The following is a 24,279-nucleotide window of genomic DNA, read 5'->3' on the forward strand; positions in this document are numbered from 1 at the left end:
CCTGGACAAGGAGTCAGGAAAGCGCCTGGATAAGGAGAAAGGAAGTTGCCTGGATCAGGAGACAGGAAGTCGTCTGGATAAGGAGACAGGAAGTATTCTAGATAAGGAGACAGGAAGTAGCCTGGATAAGGAGACAGGAAGTAACCTGGATAAGGAGACAGGAGGGAGCCTCGATTAGGAGACAGGAAGCCACTTGGATAAGGAGACAGGAAGTCGCTGAAAGATGCCCTCTGATTGGAGGATCTGGAAGATGCCTTCTGACTGGACGATCTGGAAGATGCCCTCTGATTGGACGATCTGGAAGACACTCTCTGATTGGAGGATCTTGAAGCTACTCTCTGATTGGAGGATCTTGAAGCTGCTCTCCGATTGGAGGATCTGGAACATGCTCTCTGATTGGTTTCTAAACATTTTGGAGACAAACTCAACGGATTCATTCAGGATTTTAACATTTTATTAAATTTGAGTAAAAACAGAGAAACACAAACTGAGACTCAAATGGATGAAATGAAAGGATCACAGGAAGACGCGTCACAGGAAGTGGCGTCACAGGAAGTGATGTCACAGGAAGTGACACTACCCGCATCTCCATCTCACATTCTTTGACCCGTTTCTGTTTTTGAGCATCGCAGCTCCACAGTGAATAGTTACCTCTCTCCCCCCCTCCTTCCCTCTCCCCACCCTCCCTCTCCTTCTTCTCTCTTTCTCCCTCCCTCCCTCTCTCTCCCTTCATGCCCCCCCCCCCTCAGTCCCGCCCCCATACTGTCTCCCTCCCTTCCTGCCTCCCTCCTTCTCTCTCCCTCCTGGCCTCCCTCCTCGTCGCCATCCCTCTTTCTGTCTCGCTCCCTCTCTCTCTGACCTTCTCTGCCTTTACACTTGAACTGTTAAAACTGAGAAACAAAGCTATCAATGATCTGATCATCACATTGATCAGATCAAGATCAGATGAATGTGATGATCGGATCATTGATCCACTCTGATCCATTTCCCTCCTTTTCACATTGTTCTGGGTTAGGAATCAGAATCATAAATACTTTGTACAAAGTGACATATTCTCAAACCTTTGATCTGATCCATGAACATCTTCCTACTTCCTGTTGCAGGGGAACCAGCTAGCGCTGTTAGCGGAACCAGCTAGGCTAATGTTGGACGGTGGTGACGGCGCTACAAGGTGACGCAGCTGAAACACACACACACACACACACACACACACACACACACACACACACACACACGAGCAAAGCTAACCAGCAAAGCTAAGTGCTTCAGTTCAGCGATGGAGGGTGAAGAGGAGGAGAAACAGTAACAGATGCTAACAGCGGTGTCCTGGCAACAGCCGATGGGAGGTCAGGGTGGAAGGGGCGTGGCTTCATGAATCCTGGAATTTCCACCAATGAACTGAGAACTTTGGCGAGCGGTTCCCGGTAACGCTAAAGCTAAGCTATGCTAACACTTTGATCATTAGCATGTAGCATTAGCCGCTTGCTAACGTTAGCAGGTTGGGGAGGGTCTTGGTGGAGGAGCAGGGTGGTGGTGGTGGGGGGGCGCCCGCTGGATCACTTCCACCTTGCCGGTCCAGACTGCCCCACCGCTCTGCTCTCCGGGCCACGCCCCCTGCGGCCGGCCTGTGGAGGTGGTGGAGGAGGAGGATGCTTTCTGGATCACGCCCCCGCTCACCCTGGAGGGGGGAGGGGGTGGGGCTTCGTCCTCAGGGCAGGGCTTCCTCGGTCGGCCTCGTTTTCGTTTGAGTGGCGTGCCGCCAGGTACGGAACTTCCTGCCGCCACCTCCAGGGGGCGCTTGTTTCCGTTGGCCCTCTGGACCACGGAGGTGGGCGTGGCCGGGGGCTTGGGGGGAGACAGGATCATCACGGGCACCGCCCCCCCCTGTTGCTGCGGTAACGCTGTCATTGCGATGACCTTGACCCCCGGGGCAGGAGCCCCTCCTACCCCAGAGGTGGTGGGTGAGGAGCGCACGGAGAGTTGCCCGTGGTCCGGGACAGAGCTCCTGGGGAGGATTCTGGGTAAGTGCTTGATAAGAGCCTCCACCTGTGGAAAGGTCAGAGGTCAGCTTCAGGCAGCCATTTTGGGGAGGGAAAGGTTTTCACTACTATTGATATCACTAGTAGTGATAATAATAGCGATCATCCGTTCATCATGCTACATGGTGCTACACACTGCTATAAAATGCTACAAAGTGCTACATAATGCTAAATAGTGCTACACCATGTTACGTCTTGCTACATAGGGCTATGTTATGCTACATAATTACATGACATTACATTTCATTTAGCAGACGCTTTTATCCAAAGCGACTTACAATTATTCAAACACCGACGGACGCAGCCATCAGGAGCAATGAGGGGTTAAGTGTCTTGCTCAAGGACACTACAGCATGCTAGCAGGAGGAGCCTGGGAATCTAACCAGTAACCTTTAGATTACTAGACCACCAGCTCTACCTCCGCTACATAATACTACCGCTACAAAATACTACATAATGCTACATAATGCTTCATCGTGCTACATAATGCTATGTCATGCTACGTCAAAGAAGAAGAAAAATAAGGAGACAAAGAAGGATACATCACACATCATACTACCATACCACCACACAACCACACTGCCACACTACCAAACAACTACAGCACACTACCATACACCATACTACCACACAACCATACTGCCACACTACCATACAACTATACTATCATACCCAATACTACCATACAACCACACAACTATACTGCCATATACCATACTACCACACAACTATACTGCCATACACCATACTACCACACAACCACACTGCCACACTACCATACAACTATACTATCATACACCATACTACCATACACCATACTACCACACAACCATACCACCACACTACAAAACAACTACAGTATACTACCGTACACCATACTACCACACAACCATACTGCCACACTACCATACAACTATACTACCATACAACCACACAATCATACTGCCACACTAGCATACTGCCACACCAGCTCTACCGCTCAAGCGGTAGAGCTGGTGGTCTAGTGATCTAAAGGTTGCTGGTTCGATTCCAGGCTCCTCCTGCTAGCATGCTGTAGTGTCCTTGAGCAAGACACTTAACCCCTAATTGCTCCTGATGGCTGCGTCCGTCGCTGTTTGAATAATTGTAAGTCGCTTTGGATAAAAGCGTCTGCTAAATGAAATGTAATGTAATAATACCATACAACCATAATGCCATATACCATACTACCATAGAACCATACAACCACACTAACATACACCATACTGCCAAACACCACACTACCACACAACCATACCGCCACACTACGAAACAACTACAGTATACTACCGTACACCATACTACCATACAACTATACTGCCTTACACCATAATACCATACAACCATACTGCCATATACCATACTACCATACAACCACACTAACATACACCATACTGCCAAACACCACACTATCATACAACTATACTGCCATACACCATACTGCCATACACCATATTGCCACACTGCCATAAAACACACAACCATACACTGTACCACCACACAACCATACTGCCACACTACCATACAACTATACTGCCGTTCACCATACTACCACACAACCATATTGCCATACACCTTACACCATACTACCATACAACTATACTGCCATACAACCATAGAACCATACACCATTCTACCATACTACCACACAACTATACTGCGAAACACCATACTACCACACAACCATACAACCATGCTACAATACACCAAACTACCACACAACCATACTGCCACACTACCATACAACCATACTACCACACAACCATATTGCCACACAAACATACAACTATACTGCCATACACCTTACACCATACTACCATAGAACCACACTTCCATACTACCATACACCATTCTACCACACAACCATACTGCCACACTACCATACAACTATACTATCATACCCAATACTACCATACAACCACACAACTATACTGCCATATACCATACTACCACACAACTATACTGCCATACACCATACTACCACACAACCATACTGCCACACTACCATACAACTATACTATCATACACCATACTACCATACACATTACTGCCACACTGCCATAAAACACACAACCATACACCGTACCACCATACAACCATACTGCCATACAACCATAGAACGATACACCATTCTACCATACTACCACACAACTATACTGCAAAACACCATACTACCACACAACCATACTGCCACACTACCATACAACTATACTATCATACACCATACTACCATACTGCCATACACCATACTACCACACAACCATACCGCCACACTACAAAACAACTACAGTATACTACCGTACACCAAACTACCACACAACCATACTGCCACACTACCATACAACTATACTACCATACAACCACACAATCATACTGCCACACTAGCATACTGCCACACCAGCTCTACCGCTCAAGCGGTAGAGCTGGTGGTCTAGTGATCTAAAGGTTGCTGGTTGGATCCCAGGCTCCTCCTGCTAGCATGCTGTAGTGTCCTTGAGCAAGACACTTAACCCCTAATTGCTCCTGATGGCTGCGTCCATCGCTGTTTGAATAATTGTAAGTCGCTTTGGATAAAAGCGTCTGCTAAATGAAATGTAATGTAATAATACCATACAACCATAATGCCATATACCATACTACCATAGAACCATACAACCACACTAACATACACCATACTGCCAAACACCACACTACCACACAACCATACCGCCACACTACGAAACAACTACAGTATACTACCGTACACCATACTACCATACAACTATACTGCCATATACCATACTACCATACAACCACACTAACATACACCATACTGCCAAACACCACACTATCATACAACTATACTGCCATACACCATACTGCCATACACCATATTGCCACACTGCCATAAAACACACAACCATACACCATACTACCACACAACCATACTATCATACTACCACACAACCATACTACCATACACCGTACCACCACACAACCATACTGCCACACTACCATACAACTATACTGCCGTTCACCATACTACCACACTGCCATACACTATACTGCCATACACCATACTACCACACAACCATATTGCCATACACCTTACACCATACTACCATACAACTATACTGCCATACAACCATAGAACCATACACCATTCTACCATACTACCACACAACTATACTGCAAAACACCATACTACCACACAACCATAAACCACACTACCATACACCATTCTGCCAAACACCATACTACCACACTACCATACAACCATATAACTATACTGCCAAAAACCATACTACCACACAACCATACAACCATGCTACAATACACCAAACTACCACACAACCATACTGCCACACTACCATACAACCATACTACCACACAACCATATTGCCACACAAACATACAACTATACTGCCATACACCTTACACCATACTACCATAGAACCACACTTCCATACTACCATACACCATTCTACCATACTACCACACAACTATACTGCAAAACACCATACTACCGCACAACCAAGTTCAAGTTCAAGTTCAAGAGATTATTTGTCACATACATATACATACGTTCATACATATATGCAGTGAAATGTCATGACACCCGGTGATTACGCACAATAAGCTGTATAAATACAAAAAAATACCAAAATGTGCGTAATCGACACAAGGTGCTCGCGCAGGCAGCCGCAAGGGGAGGCGCCACAATCGCGATTCTGGGTCCTATAATTATATAATTGAATTAATTGACTGTGTTGTATTAAATATAGATTTAAATCCTCCTAAAAGTAATTTTAAATAGCATTACATTATTTAATCTTACAACCAGACAGAGAATGCAGTGCAAGGAAAACATACTTGAAGAAAACACAATTCAAACTATAAATATTAACATAGCTTTGTAAAAAAAAAAGTGCATTAGTTAAAATGTCCCGTTGTGTTCTGATTTGCCAGTTGCTGTATAGAATGCTGTTGTTTTGTAGTATGTTGCTGTTGTATAGTATGTTTTGTTGTTATTGATACTGCCACACTATCATAGAACCATACTGCCATACACCACACTACCATACACCATACTACCACACAACTATACTGCCATACACCATACTACCACACTACCATACAACCATACATCATACTACCACACTACCATACAACTATATTGGCAAAAACCATACTGCCACACTACCATACAACCATGCTACAATACATCATACTGCCACACTACCATACAACCATACACCATACTACCACACAACCATACTGCCACACAACCATACACCATACTACCATAGAACCACACTACCATAGAACCATACTGCCACACTACCATACTACCACACTACCATACAGCCATACACAATAAAACTCCACTACCATACTACCATACGACCATACACCCTTTTTTCATTCTTTGTCTTTTGATCTGTTTGTTCTTATTGTTTTTCCAGTAAAATAATTGAAATTGAAATTATTTTTTGTATTTTTCTTTCTATATACAAAGTATATTCATCTATTATATTGTATGGAAGCTTTAAATAATGCCAAAGGCATGCCCAGGCAGCCACTTTAGGCTCAGGTAAGAAGTATTGCTAAATCCATTTAACATTGAAATTATGAAAAGTTTAATTTGTTTAGTTTCATCTTTATTCAAATTCAATGATTAAATAGTTTGAAGTAGCAGTCCTACTAGTAGAAGCAGTACTTGTAGTAGTACTAGCGTATGTACCTTTAGCTCTGTTGCAGCAGTTTCAGTCTCTGCTCGTTTTATCACTTTATGAGGCTTCACAGGACCTGCTGGAGAGAAAGAGAGAGAGAAAGAGAAAGTTTAAACTTTCTCAGACTGTGATACTCTGAAACATCCTGAAACCCAGTGCCCCCTAGAACCCCCTAGTATCCCCTAATGCCCCTTAGAACTGTCTGTATCTTCCTGAAACCCTCTGCCACCTAGTACCCCATAGTGCCCCCTAGTATCCCCTTTTAGCCCCCAGTGCCCCTTATTGTCTCCTGGTGCCCCCCAGTACTCTGTCCCCCTAATTCCCTCTGAAACCCTCTGGCCCCTAGTACCCCCTTGTGTCCCCTAGAACCCCCCAGTACCCACTCATGTCACCTGATGCTCCCGAGTATCCTTTGTATCCTCCTGAAACCCTCTGCAACCTAGTGAGCCCTAGTGAGCCCTAGTGATCCCTGGTGCCCCCTAGTACTATCTGTATGATCCTGAAACCCTCTGCCCCTTAGTACCCCCTAGTGCCCCCTAGAACCCCCTAGTACCCACTAATGTCCCCTGATGCCCCTAAGTATTGTCTGCACCCTCCTGAAACCCTCTACCCCCTTGTGACCTCTACTGTCCCCTGGTGCCCCCGAGTACTGTCTGTATCCCCCTGAAACCCTCTACCACGTAGTACTCCCTAGTGCCCTCTAGTACCCCAAAGTAGCCCCAAGTAGCCCTTAGTGCCCTAAGTGTCTCCTGGTGCCCCCTAGTACTGTCTGTATCCTCCTGAAACCCCTTGGCCCTAGTACACCCAATACCCCCTAGTACCCCCTTGGACACCCTTGGACCCTCTAGTACCCCCTAGTGTCCCCAGGTGCCCCCTAGTATGGTCTGTATCTTCCTGAAACCCTCTGCCCCCTAGTGCCCCCTAGTGTCCCCTAGTGTCCCCTGCTGCCCCCTAGTACTGTCTGTATCCCCCTGGATCCCTCTTCCCCCTAGTACCCCTGAGTATCCCCGGGTACCCCCTAGTATCCCACTTCCCACTTTGGTGCCCCCTTGTACCGTCTGTATCCCCTAAAACTGACCAGCAAGCGCGGCTGAGGTCACCAGTTCTGCCTGGCTGCAGCGGGGGTTGACGATGTGCTCCTGCACCAGGAAGCGAGCGATCTCCACCACGGTGTCGAAGGAGCGCTTCAGGATCTTCTGCGCCCAATCACAGATCAGCTGGCACGCTGCCTCCGTCACTTCCTGTTTGTAGGTCTGGACCAGCTCTGTTAGCTCCGCCTGCAGGGGGCGTGTTTCAGATCAGGAAACTGATATCTATAGTCTGATGAACTACAGAGGCAGATGAAGATGAAGGTGAAGAACCCACCGGGTCGTTCTTCAGGTCCAGTTGGGGCAGCAGTGGCATGTTGAGCACTGTCTTCCTGCGGATCCCGCTGTAGCAGTACGTAGCGCCCCCCCGGGGTTAAAGGTCATAAGCACACATGGGGTTAAATATCATACAGGGTAAAAGGTCAAATGTGGGAAGCTCTACTCTGAGCTAGTGACCACACAGAGCAGGAAGTGACCTCACAGGGCGGGAAGTGACCTCTCAAAGTAGGAAGTGACCTCGCTGATCAGGAAGTGACCTCTGTAAGTACAAAGTGACCTCGCTGGTCAGGTAGTGAACTTGCTAATCAGGAAGTGGCCTCTCTGAGTAGAAAGTGACCTCACTGAGCAGGAAGTAACCTTGTTGAACAGGAAGTGACCTTGCTAATCAGGAAATGACCTCTCTAAATAGAAAATGACCTCACAGAGCAGGAAGTGACCTTGCTTATCAGAAGGTGACCTCTCTGAGTAGGAAGTGACCTGGCTGAACAGGAAGTGACCTCTCTAAGTAGGAAGTGACTTTGCAGAGCAGGTAGTGACTTTGCAGAGCAAGGAAGGGACTTAGCTGAACAGGAAGGGACCTCTTGAAGTAGGAAGTGACCTTTGCTAATCCAGAAATTACCTCTCTAAGTAGAAAATGACCTCACAGAGCAGGAAGTGACCACGCTAATCAGAAGGTGACCTCTGTAAGTAGGAATTGACTTCGCTGAGCAGAAAATGACCTCGCTAATCAGGAAGTGACCTCTGTAAGTAGGAAGTGACCTCACAGGGTGGGAAGTGACCTCTCAAAGTAGGAAGTGACCTCGCTGATCAGGAAGTGACCTCTGTAAGTACAAAGTGACCTCGCTGGTCAGGTAGTGACCTTGCTAATCAGGAATTTGCCTCTCTGATTAGAAAGTGACCACATAAGAAGGATGTGGCCACACAGAGCAGGAAGTGACCTCGCTAATCAGGAAGTGACTTCTTTAAGTAGGAAGTGACCTCACTGAGCAGGAAGTAACCTTGTTGAACAGGAAGTGACCTTGCTAATCAGGAAATTACCTCTCTAAATAGAAAATGACCTCACAGAGCAGGAAGTGACCTCGCTAATCAGAAGGTGACCTCTCTGAGTAGGAAGTGACCTGGCTGAACAGGAAGTGACCTCTCTAATTAGGAAGTGACTTTGCAGAGCAGGTAGTGACTTTGCAGAGCAAGGAAGGGACTTAGCTGAACAGGAAGGGACCTCATTGAACAGGAAGTGACCTCTTGAAGTAGGAAGTGACCTTTGCTAATCCAGAAATTACCTCTCTAAGTAGAAAATGACCTCACAGAGCAGGAAGTGACCACGCTAATCAGAAGGTGACCTCTGTAAGTAGGAATTGACTTCGCTGAGCAGAAAATGACCCCGCTAATCAGGAAGTGACTTCTGTAAGTAGGAAGTGACTTTGCGGAGCAGGAAGTGTCTTAGCTGAGCAGGAAGTGACTTCACTGAGCAGAAAGTGACTTCACTGAGCAGAAAGTGACTTCACTGAGCAGAAAGTGACTTCACTGAGCAGGAAGTGACTTAACTGAGCAGGAAATGACTTAACTGAGCAGGAAATGACTTCGCTGAGCAGGAAGCGACTTTGCTGAACAGTAAATTACTCTGCTGAGCAGGAAGTGTCTTAGCTGAGCAGGAAGTGACTTCACTGAGCAGAAAGTGACTTAACCGAGCAGGAAATGACTTCGCTGAGCAGGAAGCGACTTTGCTGAACAGGAAATTATTTTGCTGAGCAGGGAGTGACTTCGCTGAGCAGAAAGTGACCGGGCTGAGCAGGAAGTGAGGTGAAGGATATTTGGACTGGCCCCGTCCACCCAGGCGGCGAGCTTTGATATTTGGGAAAATGTCGTGGATGATTTTCCCAAAGTTGGCGGCGCTGAGCGGCCGGTGGTGAAGGTTCTCACAGTACCGCCTGGAGGGGGGGGAGAGTAGGAGGTAGAGGAGGAGGAGACAGAGAGGAGGAGGAGGAGAGGATAGGGAGGAGGAGAAGAGATGGAGAGGCGGAGGAGGAGGAGGAGGAAGAGTAGGGAGAGGAGAAAGAGGAGGAGGAGATGGAGAGGAGGAGGAGGGAGAGGAGAAGGGGGAGGAGAAGCAGAGGAGAAGGGGAGGAAGAAGAGGAGGGAGAAGGAGGAAAGGGAGGAAGAGGAGGAGGAGGAGAAGGAGAAGCAGAAGAGGAGGAAGAGGAGATGGAGCGGAAGGGGGGGGGGGGGAGAAGCCAACAGAGAAGAATAAAAACAAAACAACAAAGAAAATAAATATTTGTTTACCTGCATGTTTATTATATACAAGTTTGTTTACAGTTTACCAATAGGTTTGTTTATCACTGTTTATTATTTACCAGTTTGTTTACAGTTTACCAGTACGTTTGTTTATCACTTTTTATTATTTACCAGTATGTTTATAATTTACCAGTTTGTTTTTGTTTATTGTTTTGTTAGTTTTTTACAGAATGTTTGTTGACCACTGTTTATTATTAAGCAGTTTGATGTTGTTTACCGTTTTTTTTTTTTTACAGTTGACCAGTAAGTTTACTATTTACCATTGTTTTGTTGTTAACCAGTTTGTTTACAGTTTACCAGTATGTTGTTGTTTATGAGTATGTATGTGTATTGTACCAGTTTGTTGTTGTTTACCATATGTTTGTTACCCAGCATGTTTCCTGTTTACCTGTATGTTTCGTAAACGTCCTGCTTGGGCAGGCAGGTGTCTGGATGCTCCTCCAAGTGGCTGCGGATCCATGTGCAGCTGTGCAGCTGATCAGAGGAGCTGAAGGAACTGTACTCGCTGGGCACACACACACACACACACACACACACACACACACACACACACACACACACACACACACATATTACTGGAAACCATGATAACCATATGCAGATCCAGTATCTGTACCAGTTAGTTGTGGCGGAGAGCAGAGGTGACCTCGTCATAGAGTAGAAGTGACCTCGTAATACAGCAGAAGTGACCTCGTAATACAGCAGAAGTGACCTCGTCAGAGAGCAGAAGTGACCTCGAGGTGGCTTTGTCATACAGCAGAAGTGACTTCGTCATAGAGCAGAGGTGACCTCGTCATAGAGCAGAGGTGACCTCATAATACAGCAGAAGTGACCCCGTAGTACAGCAGAAGTGACCTCGTAATAGAGCAGAAGTGACCACGTCAGAGAGCAGAAGTGACCTTGAGGTGGCTTTGTCATACAGCAGAAGTGACTTCGTCATACAGCAGAAGTGACCTCATAATGCTCTTGTAAAAGCACATGTTGCCCCCCGGATGCTGCGCTCATCAAATGAGCGTCGCCTGGCTCTGCCGGCCATACAGCCACGGCAATCCAGGCTGTTCTCATTTGTAGTTCCACGTTGGTGGAACGTGCTGCCAAAAATGACCAGAGCGGGGACCTCCCTCTGTCTTTAAGAAGCACTTGAAGACCCAGCTCTTCAGTGAGTACCTCCTGTCCTAACCTACAATTACTTAGCACCACCTTGCAGTATTTATTGTTACACTAATGTTGTTGTTACACTTATCTCTGTCTCAATGTAGCTTGAATGTTATTCTCCCTTGTAAGTCGCTTTGGATAAAAGCGTCTGCTAAATGACTAAATGTAAATGTAAATGTACAGCAGATGTGACCTCGTCAGAGAGCAGAAGTGACCTCGTCAGAGAGCAGAAGTGACCTCGTCATAGAGCAGAGATGACCTTGTCATACAGTAGAAGTGACCTCGTCATAGAGCAGAAGTGACTCGTCATACAGCAGAAGTTACCTCGTCATAGAGCAGAAGTTACCTCGTCACAGAGCAGAAGTGAACTCGTCAAAGAGCAGAAGTGACCTCGTCAGAGAGCAGAAGTGACCTCGTCAGAGAGCAGAGGTGACCTCGTCATAGAGCAGAGGTGGCTTTGTCATAGAGCAGAAGTGACCTCGTCATAGAGCAGAAGTGACCTCGTCATAGAGCAGAAGTGACCTCGTCATATAGCAGAAGTGAACTTGTCATAGAGCAGAGGTGACTTCGCCATAGAGCAGAGGTGACTTCGTCATAGAGCAGAAGTGACCTCGTCATAGAGCAGAAGTGACCTCGTCATAGAGCAGAAGTGACCTCGTCATAGAGCAGAAGTGACCTCGTCATAGAGCAGAAGTGAACTCGTCAAAGAGCAGAAGTGAACTTGTCATAGACCAGAGGTGACTTTGTCACAGAGCAGAAGTGACGTCGTCATAGAGCAGAAGTGTGTGTGAAGTTACTGTGTCACTGTTCAGCGTTGTTCGTGATGCCGTATTGCTGCGCCGTACTGTTGTATACTGTGCTGTATCATCCCAAACACTACCTCACACTATTCACATTCACATGCCACTTTAATTCACATGCCACTTTAATTCACATGCCACTTTAAATGCACATATGTGTATATACATAATTGCCTATTCCATATACACAAGCATATTCCCTCTATCTATTCCATTTTATTTCATTTTATTTTATTGTATTTTATTTTATTCTATATATTTTTATTTTTATTCTATAAGTATTTGACTTACTGTATTACGTTTTAGGAGTCAGTTAGTTGGTCTTTTAGAAAGATTTTTTTTCCTAGGACATGTGTGTAATCACCGGGTGCGTTGCATTACATTTCACTGCATATATGTATGAAAGTATGTATGTGACGAATCTTGAATCTTGAAGTGACCTCGTCAAAGAGCAGAGGTGACCTCGTCATAGAGAAGAAGTGACCTCTGCATATAGCAGAAGTGACCTCATCGCCCCCTCTGTCTCTCACCACTTCTCTCCAGCGTTGGCTCCTGGCAGTTGGAGGTAGAGGTAAAGTTTGTCGTTGTCTGAGAAACGCTGAACATCTTGCTGGAACACAAAGCAGTACATACATTAAAGCACACACTAAAGTACACAGAGTATATACATTAGAGTACAGGCTAGAGTAAATACATTCAAGTACACGCTTGAGTATATAGATTCGAGTACACACTAGAGTATATACATTCGAGTACACTCTATAAATTATATACATTCGAGTACACACTAAAGTACACAGTAAACACATGCTGTATGTCGGTTAGTAAAGCTTAGCTGTGAATGGAGTTTAATGAAGAAGTTTCCTCACCAGGATCTGGTCCACTTTGGCCTGAACGCTCTTCCTGACAGGATGACAGAAAGACAGGATGAACACATAAATACCAGGATGAACACATTAAAGCTTGGAAAGGATGAACGCATTAATGATAAGGTAGAATGAACACATTAATGCTAGGATGAACACATTAATGCTAAGACAGGATGAACACATTAATGCTAGGAGAAACATTATTCAGGAGGTAGAGCTGGTCGTCTAGTAATCTAAAGGTTGCTGGTTGGATCCCAGGCTCCTCCTGCTAGCATGCTGTAGTGTCCTTGAGCAAGACACTTAACCCCTCATTGCTCCTGATGGCTGCGTCCGTCGGTGTTTGAATAATTGTAAGTGGCTTTGGATAAAAGCGTCTGCTAAATGTAATGTAAATATTGTAATATTGTAATATTGAAATAATAAATAGTAAAAAAATGCTTGGATAAACATATTAATGCTAAGACAGGATAAACACATTAAGGCTAATGTAGTGGGTAAGTTAATGTAAAGTGGGGGGTTAGGGTTGGTGAGTAAGATGAGGGAGGGTTGGATGAGAGCTTACCTACCAACCTAACCTCACTCTCCCTCACCTTACTCACCAACCCTAACCCTCCCTTATCTAACCATCAAGAAGAGGGAGCGTTAGGTTAGAGTTGGTGAGTAAGATGAGGGAGGGTTAGGTTAGGGTTGGTGAGTAAGAAGAGGGAGGGTTAGGTTGGGGTTGGTGAGTAAGATGAGGGAGGGTTAGGTTAGGGTTGGTGAGTAAGATGAGGAAGGGTTAGTGAGTAAGATGAGGGAGGGTTAGGTTAGGGTTGTTGAATAAGAAGAGGGAGGGTTAGGGTTGGTGAGAAGGATGAGGGAGGGTTAGGTTAGGGTCGGTGAGTAAGATGAGGAAGGGTTAGGGTTGGTGAGTAGGATGAGGGAGGGTTAGGTTAGAAGAGAAGAACAACAACAATCTTTAATAGCCACATAGCACACCACACTACAGCACATGCACGCACACACTTTGGATGGTGGCCGGTGAAATGAGAAACCCTCCCATCCAGGAGCAGTGGGCAGCGTACGTGGACGCGCCCGGGGACCTGGTGATGAGTGTCCATCGCTGGTCAGACCATGATGGTGCATGTTTTTGGTGGGGATCCTTACTGACGTGAGGTGGAGGAAACCCCATGTGAGCACGGGGAGAAGATGCAAACTCCACACAGAAATGCTCCTATTTGGGAGATAACCCACCGGAGCACAGTGTCAACAGAGCCCCAGGCGGGAATCGAACCCAGGACCCTCTTGCTGTGAGGCAGCAGTGCAATGCACTGTGCCACCGTTAGGGTTAGGTTAGGGTTGATGAGTAAGATGAGGGAGGGTTGTGAGTGTGGTTAGGTAATTGTTAGATAAGGGATGCAGGATCTTACGAGATGTTGCTTCTGAGTTTCTGCAGCAGCATGCTGGGCTCAGTGTCGCCCTCTGCTGGATCCAACGACTCCGACATCACACACTGCTGCTAGCGGCCTGCTAACCAGCGCTAACAGCCATCTGGAGAGGAAGAGGAGGAGAGAAGAGGAGGAGAGAAGAAGACGAGAGGAGAAATTACAGAGTAGAGTAGAGGAGGAGAGAGGAGGGAGAGAGAGTGGAGAAATAACAGAGGAAGGATGATAGAGAGAAAGGAGGAGGAGGAGGTGGAGCAGAGAGGAGGAAGGAGGAGTATAGAGGAGGAGCAGAGAGGAGGAGAGAAGAAGACGAGAGGAGAAATTACAGAGGAGAGTAGAGGAGGAGAGAGGAGGGGGAGAAATAACAGAGGAAGGAAGATAGAGAGACAGAAGGAGGAGCAGAGAGACAGGAGGAGGAGCAGAGAGAAGCACAAAGGAGGAGGAAGGAGGAGGGCCAGAGAGGGGCGTAGATAGGAGGAGCAGGAAGGAGAAGCAGAGAGGAGGTGTAGATAGGAGGAGCAGGAAGAGGGAGCAGAAAGGAGGAGGAGCAGAAAAGAGGGGGAGCAGAAAGGTGGAGCAGAGAGGAGGAACAGGAAGGAGAAACAGAAAGGAGGAGGGAGGAGGAGCAGAAAGGAGGAGCAAAAAAGAGGAGCAGAGAGGAGGTGTAGATAGGAGGAGCAGGAATAGGGAGCAGAAAGGAGGAGGAGCAGAAAGGAGGAGCAGAAAGGAGGAACAGGAAGGAGAAACAGAAAGGAGGAGGGAGGAGGAGCAGAAAGGATGAGCAAAAAAGAGGAGCAGAGAGGAGGTGTAGATAGGAGGAGCAGGAATAGGGAGCAGAAAGGAGGAGGAGCAGAAAGGAGGAGCAGAAAGGAGGAACAGGAAGGAGAAACAGAAAGGAGGAGGGAGGAGGAGCAGAAAGGATGAGCAGGAAGGAGGAGCAGAGAGGAGCAGGAAGGAGGAGCAGAGAGGAGCAGGAAGGAGGAGTAGCAGAAATTAGGAAGAAAGAGGCGCAGGAAGGAGGAGCAGAGAGGAGGAGCAGGCAGGAGGAGGAGCAGAGAGGAGGAGGAAGGAGGAGCAGGGATGAGGAGCAGGAAGGAGGAGCAGCAGAGAGGAGAGAGGAGGAAAAGGAAGGAGCGGGAAGGAGGAGCAGGGAGGAGGAAGGAGGAGCAAAGAGGAGGAGGAAGGAGGGGCAGAGAGGAGGATAAGGAAGGAGGAGCAGATAGGAGCAGAGAGGAGGATCAGGAAGGAGCAGAAAGGAGGAGGAGCAGAAAGGGGGAGCGGAGGAGGAGGAAGGGAGAGCAGGCAGGATGAGCAGAAAGGAGGATCAGTAAGGGGGAGAAAGGAGGAGCAGATAGGAGGAGAGAGAGAATCAGCAGAAAGGAGAAAGGAGGAGCAGAGACATAGAGTCAGTTCAGTGATTAACCCCCATGACCCGGCGTGTTCCACCCTGACGCTGCCCGCACGCAGCCTGTGTTCCGGGGCACAACCCGGGGCTGGAACTCCCTCCCCGGACGGAGCTACCTCCCCGGACGCAGCTCCCTCCTCCGGGGCTGAGCCACACGGAGCTCCGTCTGGCTGGGGCTGCTTCCCCTGTGGCTCCATTTTAACCACACAGCATAACATTAACATTAGCATTAGAACGCCGCTTAACATTACGATTAGCATTAGCACGCCGCTTAGCATTAGCGTTAGCATGCTGCTGCGCTCCAGCGGCCGGGGACAGCGCTCTGCGGAAGGCTGCTGGAGCTGTGTTTGCCCGGAGCCAGGTGCTGCTGTAGCTGCTAACTGTTAGCTTGACTGGGTGACGGAAGAGGACGCTGTTTTAAAACACGGACTCCCGCTTGGTTTGACACTTTAAAGTATTTAATGTGTATATTTTAATGATATATATGAATATATTCCATTACAGGCGTCATTTTATAAAAGAAAAGAAAGTACCTGAGCCAGATGGAGCGAAAATCCCTTCAGATGTTTTTGTGATTGGCCGGCTTCGTCATGTCTGCCTGACGACAGAGCAGCGTCTCTTCCTATTGGGCGGCGGGCTGCTGTTTGCCTAGATACGAGGGGCTCCTTCAATCTGATTGGCCAGGGAGAATTGTTTTTTTATGCAAAGATTATTGTGATTAGCTGGAATTTCCTGTTCTGCCCAGCGACAAGACCGTGACATTCAGTTTCGTGAATCATTGAGGATAAATAATATCTATTTTTTATTACTTTACATCGCTTAATGTTATTTATTATAATGTATTAAATACAATTAAATTTAATTATTATCACCTCAAAACTAGAAACAAAATCATGGCATATGAATACTATAAGTATTATAAATAGTAGAAACAGTCTTTATTCGTCACGCAAAACACCACACTACAACACATGCTTGATGGTGCTGGTGAAATGGCTCCTCTGCTTTTAACCATCCTGGCTTGTCCTTCCTCCGGGGGCACAGCAGGAGCAGTGGGCAGCGTACGTGGAAGCGCCCGGGGACCAGGTGATAAGTGTCCATCGCTGGTCAGACGATGATGGCAGATAGCAGATAGAATTAATAGGTTTTTATTGATTGATTGATTGAACCAGGAGGGATTCTGATCAACACAGCAAATACAGATGATAATGTATAATATTAAAGGTTAAAGTGCCAATAGTCTCAATCTCCAGGATGTTGATGATTTCCAGGTCCAAAAGTCCTAAAGGTTTAGGGTTCACCCCCTAACCTTGGTTCCAGGTCCTTTTGGAGTCAATTCCAGGCACACGGTACAGAGTAAGAAAAGGTCCTGAGAATGTAACAAAGATAAGAAGGATGGACTTGTAAATAAATGGATGGCTAACCCTAACCCTACCGGTTAGGGCTAGCCCTAGAGCAGGGCCAACAAAGTCTTTGCTTCCATTTAACAGACAAAGCAGATTTATTTATAAAGTAGAAGTCCAGCTTTAGCTCCAACAACATCGACCAATATCAACCAACATCAACGAAAACATCAATAAAAGCATCGACAAGTTCAACAACAACATCAACTATATCAACCAGCAACATCAACCAACATCAACCTCACCCAACATCAACAAAAACATCAACATTATTAGCAACATGGACAAGATCAACAACATCAATAACAACATCAACAATTTAAACAACATCAACAACAGGAATTTTCACACCGCAGAAACTTTTTTGTTTTCAACTTTTTTAGTTTTAAGAGCTTTTTGGAGGAGCCCTCCCTTTTTTGTGTCCACAATGCATGAAGTAAGAACGTGTGTTGTTCTTAGAACTCTGTTTTGAGCGACTTTTTTAGCTCCTTGCTCCCAGAGCTGGGACCAACCGGCACAAGAGTAACCTTCAATAATGTAAGTGCACGGTGCTATACTCTAAAAGATTGTATTTTTATTGTAGATGTATTTTTTTTCATTTATTTTATTTCCTGATTCTCACAGAATGAGTTAACGTGCACCCCGTGATTGGTCTTGTAGATCTAATATGAGTAAAGATTCAGCAACTGAATTGCTTGTTTCTCTCCTCAAATTTGTTCAAAAACAGATTTTACTGTACTGGTGAGGTGAAATAAGTGAAAGTTACGGAGTAAATACCACATGCAACTCATGCAGAACCCTGTTGCCCGATGTCACTTCAGAGTTCCAGTACAGTGTGAATACAAAAAAAAGGGAAAAAAAGCCCTCGACGGTATTTCCTTCTCGGGGGACCCCACAGCTCCTAGTTCCCCTCAGGGAGTCTCCAGAACTGTTCAGTGTGAAAACACCCAACATGAACAACAAAGTGCAGTGCCTTGAGCAGATGTCAACATTCAGCACTAGTTTGCGTTGGCACAGGTTTGACTGTGCGTTATTAAAAGCACTCTGGCTCAGGCTACTAAACCGTAACGGCACAGCATATACAGTAGTGTGGTTGGTGTATCAATTCAGAGAGACGTTAGCTAAATCCAGGGCCAGGCATCACAATCGCCCATTTGGCTTCACTTTTGGAAAGCTGTCATGTCTCCATCAATGGTTTTGATGCTATTATGCAGTTTCCTGATTGGTGGAAAGGCTTGCAGGAAGAAGAGCCTTTTGAATTGTTTGTCAGGCAAGCGGAAATGTGACTCTCAAAGAGCCTAAAGCAGAACGTTGACCTGGAAAATCGTAGCTTTGATGACCAACATTCAATATTGTGATGATGATTTGACTTGTGATAAATACACATGTTGAAGTTCATATTAGCTGTACAGTTCCTATGCCTTTCTGCTTTAATTGGTATTCTGCTAACATAGACCCCAAACATTGAAAAGCCTGTGCACACTGAATAAACAAATTAAATAAATTATTTCCAACATGCTTTCATTGAACAAATTGCACAAGAATACCCAACCAATTAAGCAGAACATCAATTTGAATAACACTTTATAATTTTAATAAAATGAAGTTTCATTTTACTGCTTCCTTTGAAATATTTTCCTCTAAACTCAACATCTCTTGAAATAAAAAAATATCTGTGTTGTTGGGAAAACAACATTGTGGTATGGGGATGGTCTGGGTTGAGCAGCCACACCTGACCCGGAGCTTGTTGGTTCATCTAAGGAGCAGCAGGTAAAACCCCCATCCCCACACACACTAAGGATAGGAGCCCTGTAATGACATGTTCTATATCTTCTTCTTTTGTCTGCTGCTCCTGTTAGGGGTCGCCACCACCAATACCAATACCTTTTGACTCATGACATGTTCAATATGCCCCTGGCTAATTCCAACTGGCCAACTCTCTATAATCAACTGGTGTTTACAATCCCACATCTTGTGTGGCCCTGTGCCGGAGGGCCCTGAAAACGTCACTCGGGTGCCATGTGCACAGGCTACCGCTGGTAGCTAGCTTCTTCGCCCAGCAGCCACTGCCGGGACCATCCAGAAGCCCAGCAGCCAGGCCATCCCTCCAAGCAGATCCCGTGACAGACAAGACAGCAGCTCAAGGTCCCACTCTCCAAAAGAGAGGGAGGGAGTCGGAATCGTCTTTCTAGGGAAGGAAGCCGGTCAACCATGATGTTCTGGGGAACCAGGTTCTCTGGAAGGGGACCAGTTAATCTTTTTTTGACATTTGTTTGTTTAAGGTAAGGGAACCCAGTCTGTATTTTCGGGGGGGGGGGGTTCAGCCAGGTATTCTCCCTGGCCTCAGTTTGGTGTTAGGGGTATGTGGTGTGGGGATGGTCTGTGTTAGGGTTAGCAGCCAACCTGAACTGGATCTAGATGATTGGAATCAGAGTCACTGCATATCTGTTGCTCGTTGGTTGGTCTAATGAGCAGCAGGTAAAACACTCATCCCCATGCACACTCAGGATAGGAGCCCTATAATGACATGTTCTATCTGCTCCTGGCTAATTTCTAACTGGCCAACCCTCTACAATAAACTGGTGTTTAAAACCCCCGTCTTCTGTATCTCTTTGCCAGAGGGCCCTGAAAACGCCACTTGGGTGGCGTGTGGTAGGTGAAGCTGCCACAAACACGAACAACAGTTTTCCGATTTCCTGTGAACGCAGCATCACTTTCAAGTTTTCAGAGTTTCTTTGAACACAGGATCGCTTCCTGCTTTTGGAGCACTTTCAACCAGAGAGCCCTTACAGTTTCCCGATTTCCCGTGAACAAAGCATTCTTTTTGACTTTTTCAAATTCCTATGAACGCAGCATGATCATGAAAGTTCCTCACCACCCCAACAACGGACTCTTTCGATCCTGGAGAGGGACGTCAACAAGTTCTTCAAGAGGCAGAACCCCCGCAAAGCAGCCAGACTCTATCTCTCTATCCACCCCGAAGCACTGTGCAGATCAACTATCTCCGGTGTTCACAGACATTTTCAACACCTTACTGGAGACACGCCATGTACCAGCCTGCTCTAAATCCTCCACCATCAACCCAGTCCCAAAGAAGCCAAGGACCACAGGACTTAATGATTACAGACCCATCGCCCTGACCTCTGTGGTGATAAAGTCTTTTGAATGCCTTATGCTTTCCCATCTCAAATCCATCAACAGACCCTCTGCTGGACCCCATGCAGTTCGCCTACAGAAGCAACAGGTCTGTAGATGATGCAGTAAACTTGGCTCTCCACTTCATCCTAACCATTGACCATCTGGTGACTTGGTGCAGCCAGAACAACCTGGAGCTCAATGCTGTAAAGACAGTGGAGATGGTTATGGACTTCAGGAAGAACGCTGCCCCACTCACCCCCATCACCCTGTGTGACTCCCCAGTCGACTCTGTGGAGTCCTGCCGCTTCCTGGGAACCATCTTCTCCCAGGACCCCATGTGGGAGCTAAACATCCTGCTCCATCGTCAAGAAAGCCCAGCAGAGGATATACGTCCAAAGGAGTTCAACCTGCCAGAGACGATGATGGTGCACCTCTACACCTCCATCATTGAGTCCGTTCTCACCTCCTCCAAAACCATCTGGTACGCTGCTGCAACCACTAAGGACAGGGACAGACTGCAGCGTGTCATTCGCTCTGCTGAGAAGGTGAAGCTGCAATCTTCCATCTCTCCAGGACCTGTACGGCTCCAGGACCTGTACACCTCAAGGACCCTGAGGTGGGCAGGTAAGATTGTGGCTGACCCCTCCCACCCTGGACACAAACTCTTTGAAACACTTCCCTCTGGCAGGAGGCTGCTCCAACAAGGCCAAAACCTCTGGCCACAAGAACAGTTTCTTCCCATCTGCAACTGGCCTCATCAACAAGCCTCCCCCCCACTACGACTTAAACTGAATGAGTACTGTAAGTCAATGTGTTACATTAACTGAATGAGTACTGTACGTCAATGCATTACATTAACGCACATTCCTCATTCTCTCGACTTTATCCGTGAACATTGCACATACTGTTACACTTTATACTGAACATTTGCAGACATAACATAAGACATAAGAACTGTCAACGTTGAACTCAACAGGGGCCCCACTGCCTTACTGTACTGTATGTTGCATACTGTACTGCATACTGTATCACTGAACTGGGTTATAGCGTACTTTGCTGCATACTGTATCAGTGTACCATATGTTGCAAACTGTATCACTGTACTGGGTTATAGCATACTGTACTGCATACTGTATCTGAGCCAAAAAGTGTGTTCTAACTGGAGCCAAAAAGTGCGTTTTCAGGTGTTGTATATTTTAACAATCATAGGCATTCTCATACATGCAGTGCAGTGGTGGTAAAACAAAAAAATAGCTGGGTTAAAAAAAATCTTATATCCATGGAACTTTCGCGTAACGTTAGTAACGGTATCTAGTAAGCGCTGTCTGAAGGGCGCAATGTTTTCAATGTAAGAAGAAGAAGAAACAGACTTTATTCATCACACCACACTATAACACATGCTTGCACACACACACACGCACATGCTTTGATGGTGGCCGGTGAAATGGATTCTCTGCTTTTGACCCATCCTGGCTTGTCCTTCCTCCGGGGGCACAGCCAGGAGCAGTGGGCAGCATACGTGGACGCGCCCGGGGACCAGGTGATAAATGTCCATCGCTGGTCAGACAATGATGGGTGCATGTTTTTTTTTTAGTGGGGGTCCTTACTGACGTGAGGTGGAGGAAACCCCATGTGAGCACGGGGAGAACATGCAAACTCCACACAGAAAGGCTCCTATTTGGGAGATAACCCGCCGGAGCACGGTGCCAACAGCGCCCCAGGCGGGAATCGAACCCAGGACCTTCTTGCTGTGAGGCAGCAGTGCAATGCACTGCGCCACCGTGCCACCAAAAAATGAGGAACGCTTCACGAATTTGCGTGTCATCCTTGCGCAGGGGCCATGCTAATCTTCTCTGTATCGTTCCAATTTTAGTATATGTCCCACCGAAGTGGGACATATACTAAAATGTAGCCTAATGACTCACGCCACCACTGGTAAAACTAACAATAACAGCAGCACATGAATATGAAGTCACCTCATGAGAAGCTGATGCTGCCTGGCAGACACCAAATGCTTCATGTCTGGCTTTAGGGACAACAGTCTCAGCCAAAGATCTGGATCAACATTCACTTTATTCCTGTATTTCGTCTTCAATGCCACAAGTGCTGAAAAGCCAGTCTCACAGAGATATGTCATGGGGAAAGGCATCAGAAATTGCACAGCTCTGTCGGACAGATCGGGATACTCAGAAGCAACATGAAGCCAAAAGTTTGTCAGGTACTTGCGCTTGTCAATGCGCTTGTCTTAGGCCTGCGAGGGTCTCCTCGTCACTGTGGCTGGTGAAGGGGTCTTTGATCCAGCTGCACTGCATATCTGGGATGGAGAAGTAGCGCAGCTTGGTTCTCAAACCATGCAGATGTTCTTTGACATGATTGCTCACGGTGATGGGAAGTCGCATTTCTTCCTTTGTCAAAAAATCCAACAGATTCTCAAATGAGTCAAAGTTTGACCGGTCAACTCGCCTGGCCCACATCTCCTTTTTTCTTATGGTTCCTTCTATTTTATTCTGGACATTGAATATGGTCACTGCCTTGGAGACTGAGGTTGATTCCATTTAAGTGGCTGAAAGTGTCAGGTATCTCAATTTAGCGAGCCACTGAAAATCACTGAAGCCATGTGCGGGTTCAAACTTTCTGTCGAGAAAAAAATACCCTCACCTCATCACTCAAATCAAAAAGTAGCATCAGTACCTTCCCCCTTGAGAGTCATTGGACTTCAGTGTGTAACAGTAGCTGCTTATGGTCACTTCCCATTTTGTCACATAAAACAGGAAATAAAGGTGATTGCAGTGGGTGGCTTGAGATGAAGTTGACTCTGACCACCTCATCTCAAGATTCAAGATTCAAGAGGTTTATTCGTCACATACATATACATACTTTCATACATATATGCAGTGAAATGTTAGTGCAACGCACCCAGTGATTACACACAATATGTCCTAGACTGAACGCAGTAGCTAGAACAGTCTTTAGATCTGCAGCATTTTCTTTACAGCCAGTGCTGCTCTATGTACACTGCAGTGCACAGATGCTACGAGTGGAGCCAGAGATTTCACCCGGGTGATGACTCCACTGTGCTGGCTGAGCATCGCACGGGCCACATCAGTGCTCGTAGATGGGGCCCGCCCCAGGACTCTCTCGTACGCTTGTTATTATCTGTTCTGACACATTCTCTGCCATCTCGTCAATCCTGCGTCTGACTGAGTTATCAGGCAATGAGATGAGGTTGATTGGCTTGCACACCTTCTCTCCCAGCATCACCCCCAGGATCACTTTTGTGGCAGGAAGAATTAAATTCTTCCCAATTGTATGCGGCTTACAGGGCTTGGCTATGAGTCGGGCGACCCGATAGGACGTTTCCGCTGCCTTTTCGTTCTCAGTGCTCATACATGAGGCTTTGATGGCTTTCTTCTTGCCCGGATACTCCTTCAGTTTATTATCGAAAAATTCAAGCGGCTTGGACATGTACTGTTGGTGTTTTGTCTCGAGGTGACAGCGCAGTTTACATGGTTTCTCAACCGGGTCCCCAGCTCCACCGTCCCAGCTAATAAACATCCCTTGCCCGCGTCTCCCTGTGTCGTGCGTTTGGGTCCCTCCCAGTTCTGGTCGTGACACAGCATGCTGGACATACAACACAGAGTATTTGTTTCATTG

General features: G+C 46.5%; 1 protein-coding gene across 1 annotated transcript; it reads right to left on the bottom strand.

The window, feature by feature from the left end:
* Window positions 1–815: 815 nt before the first annotated feature.
* rfx5 (regulatory factor X, 5) lies at window positions 816–16,677 on the bottom strand. Its single transcript, XM_080011389.1, has 10 exons — window positions 16,618–16,677; window positions 14,665–14,785; window positions 13,256–13,289; window positions 12,917–12,996; window positions 10,820–10,936; window positions 9,948–10,064; window positions 8,135–8,213; window positions 7,848–8,046; window positions 6,781–6,848; window positions 816–2,046 (listed from the first exon to the last, which is right to left on the bottom strand). Exons 2-10 carry the CDS (start codon window positions 14,739–14,741, stop codon window positions 1,492–1,494), a joined length of 1,326 nt encoding a protein of 441 aa, XP_079867515.1. The 5' UTR covers window positions 14,742–14,785; window positions 16,618–16,677; the 3' UTR covers window positions 816–1,491.
* Window positions 16,678–24,279: the final 7,602 nt, after the last annotated feature.

Source organism: Zeus faber (assembly GCF_960531495.2).
Source record: "Zeus faber genome assembly, chromosome: 1".
NCBI classification, from domain to species: domain Eukaryota; kingdom Metazoa; phylum Chordata; class Actinopteri; order Zeiformes; family Zeidae; genus Zeus; species Zeus faber.

Bases quoted from the DNA above. Each gene is read 5' to 3' on its own strand.
- rfx5 (XM_080011389.1), bottom strand. From the start codon at position 14,741: ATGTCGGAGTCGTTGGATCCAGCAGAGGGCGACACTGAGCCCAGCATG. The intron at 8,047-8,134 runs GTGGGTTCTTCA...CGCCCCCTGCAG, and splicing joins TGGACCTGAAGAACGACCCG to GCGGAGCTAACAGAGCTGGT. The intron at 6,849-7,847 runs GTCAGTTTTAGG...CTTTCTCTCCAG, and splicing joins GACCTCAGCCGCGCTTGCTG to CAGGTCCTGTGAAGCCTCAT.